General features: G+C 34.9%; 1 protein-coding gene across 1 annotated transcript; it reads left to right on the forward strand.

The window, feature by feature from the left end:
* Positions 1–3,089: 3,089 nt before the first annotated feature.
* Positions 3,090–5,141, forward strand: LOC107826217 (mevalonate kinase-like; the record flags this gene model as incomplete). The annotated part of the gene is made up of 2 exons (XM_016653172.2): positions 3,090–3,555; positions 4,775–5,141. Coding segments are annotated over 2 exons (618 nt in total), but the record flags the coding sequence as incomplete, so codon positions are not given.
* Positions 5,142–6,826: the final 1,685 nt, after the last annotated feature.

Consider the following 6,826-nt stretch of genomic DNA (forward strand, 5'->3'; position numbering starts at 1 on the left):
CCAGAAAGAAAGAAGGGATAGCCTTAACATACCTGAGTCGGTTCTCTTGACAATCCCTCTAATACACGTCAATTGTGATAACATGTAATCGGCAAGATCGGAGTAGGAAAAAATCCGTATAATATTCTTGAGAAAGATTGCACCGTACTCCCTTAGAACCGCAAAATCCCGTTGCTATAACATTATTTAGTCTCGTATGAATTTTGTAGTAAAATTACATTGCTAATATCTAGTCTTTCATGAATGAGTTTGCTGAAGCTTCATCTCTTGAATTAGTAGAGATGAGCAAATCATTTTGGTGAATTTAGAGAAGCCTCACGTTACCAGGATACTAAGAATTCACATTTGAATTCTTGAAGATGCTCATGAGATCTTGTTGAATTGCCATGAAATCATGTTGAATTTGTTGAAGATACTAAAGTTCTCACGTAACCAAGTTAGAGAAGTCATATAAGTGAGTTGAATTTGAAGACTCACGTTACTTTGAATGACTCTTAAGTTTTTGAAATGTCTTATGATGTGGGCCCCACTTTATGTGGTGGCTTAACCACATATCCCACCTACTCAATAATGGCTTAAGAGTCATATATATTGGGGTGGCTTGCTGCCACGTTGATGTTTACCCATTCTTAACCAATTAACCACCAACACCTTAATAATTGTTAATATCCCACTAAAATCAATAATTACCCGATTATCCATATAATTAAGAATTATCTCAACTTACTTAAAATACTACTCACTTTTAACATACCTCATATATCTTACTATCATAGTCATGTGGTACCTTGTATGGTACTAGTCCATAAATAACGGGTATTATAGCTCAGACCATATTTTATCCCAAATTATCAAATTTCGACTAAACTCATTTTCTTTGACTCGTTTACCCTTTCACCTTCATGAATTTACTCATCATTTATTTGAAATTGCATAATACTTATAATCTCCAAATAATCTTGTCCTTGAACTGATGTCAATTATCTTACGACAAATTCAACGTACAATACTACAGGGTGTAACATCGTCGTAACAAATTACTGCGGAGCGTAACATTGTCGTAATAAATTACTGCAGAGCGTAACATCGTCGTAATAAATTACCGCAGAGCGTAACATCATCGTAATAAATTACTGCGGAGCGTAATATCGACGTGATAATACAAGGCGTAAGAGAACCATAGTAAAAGCCTAGCAATCTTCTTTCGTTCAACGAGAGGAGAAATAAATTTAAGATAAATTGTGTCAAAAGAGTGCATTAGACTTCTGAATATTTTTCCTATAAGCCTCTTTTGTTGAATGAAGGAGTTTTCTCTAATTCTTAAATTGTTACCTGAAACTTATCTCGTTTGTTTTTTTGAAATATATATCTCTGTTCGGGAATGAACTTCATTAAATTACTGATTAGGACTCAAATATCATGCTCAACATATAAAGCATATTTTTTTTTGTTGTTACAGAAGCAATAGGCTTGGATGGACGTGATAGCTTGAAGAAGGAGTACCGGGCTCAAGGTCATTCTTATTTGACTTTGACTCTGCTGGAACTGGCTGGCTTCTGTTTTTGATGGCGCTTCTCTATGGAATCTTGTTCTTACTTCATTCCTAAATAGCTATGCGACATCACAGATCAAGCTTTCCTAGTTATTTATTTCCAAAACGAAACACCCTACCTTTTCTTCGACTATATATCTAGATCTTTATTTAGAGGGTGGTAGCCTTATATCCTTTAGCTTCCACTTACCATTGCTATGAAACACTGCCATACAAATCATTGGATTTTTCACTTTGCTTCATCCTATTTAAACATGATGATTGATGAGGCTGTGGAGCCAAAATATCTTCTTTCTGGGGGAAGGGCAAGCATGTCAAAGATGCTCTTGTCATCATATAAAACTTATTAGCATCCGGGAATAGTAATTGCAAATTTAAGAATATCACTAATCTCTCATAAAAGTAAATGTTGTTTCATTGATTATTTTACCTTTTATGTTCTGGCTCACCCAAAAATAGGTACTCCCTCAGTTCAACTTTATGTATTATACTTTTCTTTTTTGTTTGTCCCTAAAAGAATGCCGTACTTCCTTATTTAGAACCAATTTAAATTTAAACTTTCCATTTTATCCTTAATGAGATCATTTATAACCACACAAAAGTCTAAAACTTGTTTAAGACCATAAATTTAAAAGTCTTTCTTTCTTAAACTATGTGCCCGGTCAAACACTGTCACTTAAATATGGGTGGAGGAAGTAGCTTTTAATTTGCGCAGAGGATAATAATAACTTATCTATCCTTTCTTCTTCTGTATTGGTTTACCAATTTAATTTGTTTAAATAGAAATTTCTCTTTTCTAGTCAGCATGAAATAAGATATACTTCCTCCGTCGCATCTTATGTGATGGTGCTTGATTGAACACGAAATTTAAGAAATAAAGGACTTTCCACATAAGCTAAATATATGCAAGGTATAATTTACCCTTACTAATAACAATTAAATAAAAGTTGGTAAGAGTTCCACATGTCACTTCCTACTTTTATTTAATTGTTATTAGTAAAATATTGAGTGGATTCTAAGTAAGTCATGTTAGTAAGGGTAAAATGGGGATGTTAATATTATATCGTTTTCAAATACAAAATTTCTTTATTCTTTTGGGGCAAGACTAACAAGAAAAGTCTGTTGCCTAGGAATTATTAGGCCTTTTGATCATCAACTAAATTAATAATTAGGTTAGATTATCCTAGAACCTAAGTTTTCTATTCATTAATATGATGAGTTGTACAAAAGATTATTTTCTAATTAAAAGCACATAAGCTAATTGGAAACCCTGAAGCCTTCTTGGCAACAGAAGATCTGTAGAGAAGGCTCGCTCCTAAATTATATTTCTTTCATTTACCTTTTCTTTCTGCTAATTTCCTTTTCCGTGGTCTGTTTTACTTTTTTCTTAGGAGGGGAATATGGGCAGTTTCCTTCTATTTATCCTAGATCATCAAGTTATCATTGCATAACTATGCTCTACTTAGTTGCCTTGGTAGCCTTTATTTTTTAATTCAGAAAATATAAAATACTTAAATACCTTGAGATGCTTCTTTAAAGAATATTTCAGGATCTGGGAACTGCACCACCTGAAAAAGTTTATGTGATAGGAAATACGATCAAGTTCAGAACTGGCGATTTGACATGCCTCAAAACAAACATGCCAATTAAAATGTTGATCACTAACACAAAGGTCAGAAGAAATACAAAGGCGTTGGTAGTTGGCGTCTCAGAGAGGACAATGAGGCATCCAACCGCTATGGCTTCTGTATTTACTGCAGTTGACTCCATCAGCAACGAGTTAGCTACCATCATTCAGTCACCTGTCTCCGATGATCTTGCCATAACTGAGAAGGAAGAGAAGCTGGGAGTGTTGATGGAGATGAACCAAGGATTGCTGCAGTGCATGGGCGTTAGCCATGCCTCTATAGAATCTGTGCTTCGATCGACTCTAAAGTACAAACTATCTTCCAACTTAACTGGAGCTGGTGGTGGAGGCTGTGTTTTGACACTACTACCTACACGTATCCTTTATTTTCTTTTTCTTCTGATAGATGCCCTTCTATTCACATTTTTTCCCTATCATTACTAAAATATTTTTAGTTCTAGATATGCTTTCTCTGTTCAGTGTTGATATTCTCACATCAGATTTTGCTTCTCCTGAAGAATAGCTTTTTATTACATATATTTTACTTCATGCATCTGCTCTCACTGGATTCATAAGAGGGGGCTGCATTGACTGATGTGGTGGAGATGCATTAACTGATCTGTCTACTTTATAGCTTAGTTTTTTCGTCTGTATGTCTAAATAATAATTGAGGGTAATGCAGTTCATATAGAAATATTCTGCTTAGTAGGTTACTGAACACTACACAAATCGGGTAAAATATTTCTAGTGTTTATTAGGAACGTATTTTTATATACCTGTCAAAGCACTGACTTTTCTTATGGCCATTTCAATATGATACTGCTAGATAGTTTTGTTTACCTAGTATAGTTGCGCCAAATTGACAAGACTAACATAGTTCTACAGATAGGAAAAAGTTTGAACCCATTTAATAATTCGAAATCAGGATTGCAATTCCTTGTCTTGACTATAGTAACATCAAGATTATGTACCTTTTACTGTTTATGTATTCTCTCCGTCCCCCACTGTTTCTATCTCTTATATTTTTGAATATTTTTTATTACATCAGGGGAGGAGGAAGGGAAGGGGAAAAGGGGAAGGGATACTATGCAACTGATGGGATTTGAATCCTCCTCCTCAACTGTGGAAGCCAGGAAGCTCATTAAGTGAGATAGCCCTCAACCCCCACTCTTTCTACGCTAGTCTTACTGTTTGTCAAGTTTTTTCCTTTTATTTTCCTGAAACAAGGATATCTAATCTATGTTGTTGGGACTCTCGGAAGATGCCGTCGGGTGAGTGTCAGATCCTTCAAGTAGTATATTTTAGGAGGATCCAACACGGGTGCGGCAATATTTTTGGAGAGTTCGAGCAACTTAGTATTTAATGCACTTAAAAGCATTTGATTAGGTGATTGAAATTATATAACTACTCTAGTAAATGGATTTGTGCGGTTGTTCATGCTGTTGTATTCCTCACTTTTCTGTTGTACCAGCCTTTAATATGCATGTGATAAATTTGCTAATATTTCCCATTATATAGAATATTTCGCATAAACAAAAAAAAAATTCCTGCTAAGTTTTGCACATTTCTCTTGTTTCCTTGACAAGAATTTCTAGTGCTATCAGGAACGGTTGTTGATCAGCTGATGGTTGAGTTAGAGACATTCGGATTCCAATGTTTTGTTGCCGGGATTGGTGGAAAAGGTGTAGAAGTTTCATTTAATGCCCCTTTCTTGATCATAACCAGAGGCAATAGTTTGACGTCATGAGATTTGTCTGTGCATTGTTAAACGTTGATATTCATTCTTGTAGTATCTGCTTTAATTTTGTAATTGATACCACAGCAATCGTTGTCTAATTATTGAATTTTGTTAGCCAATAACAACCCAAGAAACATAGAGCCTTGCCCTTGAATTGTTATAGTTCAGGTGTTAATCACTTGAAGAAACTGCAGAAAATAATTCATTTCTTTTTTAATGTTTGAGCGGCAAAATTAATAAGATCTGTGGTTTCCAGTGAATGCTCAGTAACAATCTCAATACTGTCAGCGCCTGGTGTTCTTATTATCACAGCAGCAGCAAGTGTGGTTAGACCTCAGGTGGTTAGCACTGATGTGTGTAAGGGCACTCTACCCATTCCAAGTTATAGAATGAGCGTAAAGGATCGAGTAACTAGGATTGCAAGTAATTAAAATTGTGTTCATCCTGAGACTTTCATTTAAGACATTAATGTTGGTTGTTGGTTTTACGTGAAACAACAAAAATTAATTAGGGTAAAAGAAACTAAATTCTGTAGATGCAACTGGATGGAAGCGTTAGGGCATTCATTAACACGTACGCAGTTTGAGTTTGATTTTAACAACACGACAAAATTTTTAAAATGCAATGGTTTCAACAACTAGTTAGTTCTGTTTATTTAGTTTCTGTGTAATTTTGATTCTCTTAAATTCAACGAATCTGTTATGAGGAAGTTTCTGATATGTACTAAGCAAAGGCATGACTTATATTGACCTAAGATTCTAAGTGTTCGATTGATCTATATATATTGCTTCTCTTGCAATACTTGAAAATATACTAGTCCCACGATCTAATTCATGAAAAACATTAACCAGTATCTTAACAAATCTAAAAAATAAACATGATCAATAAAAGAAGCCTAGAATCCATATTAAACCAACTAAAAAAATTGCTCAATTGTTGTCGTTCAAATCTGTAACATGATCTACGTTACTGTCCTTACGTGACCATGTTGTAGCACTACAGGAGGGTGGTCTCATCCCAATTTTTGCCATTTGCGGGCATACTTGATGTTTGGTGCAGTATTGTCCTTTTGCCACTAGCACAGAGAAGTAATAGAAAGTAACAAGCTATTTTTAATGAAACCTCCTAAATTTAGTGCATATATAACTTAAAAGTAAGTTACCATAAAATTAAACTGTTTCATATTTGTTACTATGATCCAAGATTTGGATGCAGGTGATACTCCTAGAAAGTAAGGAATTACAAATGCTATTATTCTGCGATTCACTAACCTTATCTTGAACCTTTCTTCTCCTTTTGATCGATGATCTGAATAGTTGAATGTTCTCATCCTTGAGCTGCTGTAGTAGATCAGAGGGAGCAGTATCATGACCCAAACTCCCATCAATGGTCATGATGGCTCCTAACCTCAATTGGCTAGGTAAGCCAACAATCATAATCAACCCAAATTAAACATAGAAAGATATAATAAGTTGTCATAACATAAATATAGTATAATAAGTCTCACAATAATAACCCAAGGGAAAAATACTACAAACAACTCCCAAAACCCGGTACTACAAGTCATGAGCAACTAAATAAAATACAACCGCGTCTCAAACATAATAATACTGTCTAAATCAAACAACAGTAAAATAGATAGGAAGGGGACTCCATAAGTTCCGAAGAAGGAATGACAACTCCCCTGTCATGACCCGAAACACCAACAAAGGTCGTGATGGCGCCTAACCCACTCGCTAGGCAAGCCAATACAATAAAAATCATAATTCTAAAGCAGATTAACTAAATCTTAACAAAATACTCAATACGATAAGAAATACAATAATCTCAAACGGATAACATAGATGAACTATCTAAGGCAGGGTCTAAACACGACCACGACTGATAAACCGCTGTCACAATCATCCCA

The sequence above is a fragment of the Nicotiana tabacum genome, chromosome 24 (assembly GCF_000715075.1).
Source record: "Nicotiana tabacum cultivar K326 chromosome 24, ASM71507v2, whole genome shotgun sequence".
Classification (NCBI taxonomy): domain Eukaryota; kingdom Viridiplantae; phylum Streptophyta; class Magnoliopsida; order Solanales; family Solanaceae; genus Nicotiana; species Nicotiana tabacum.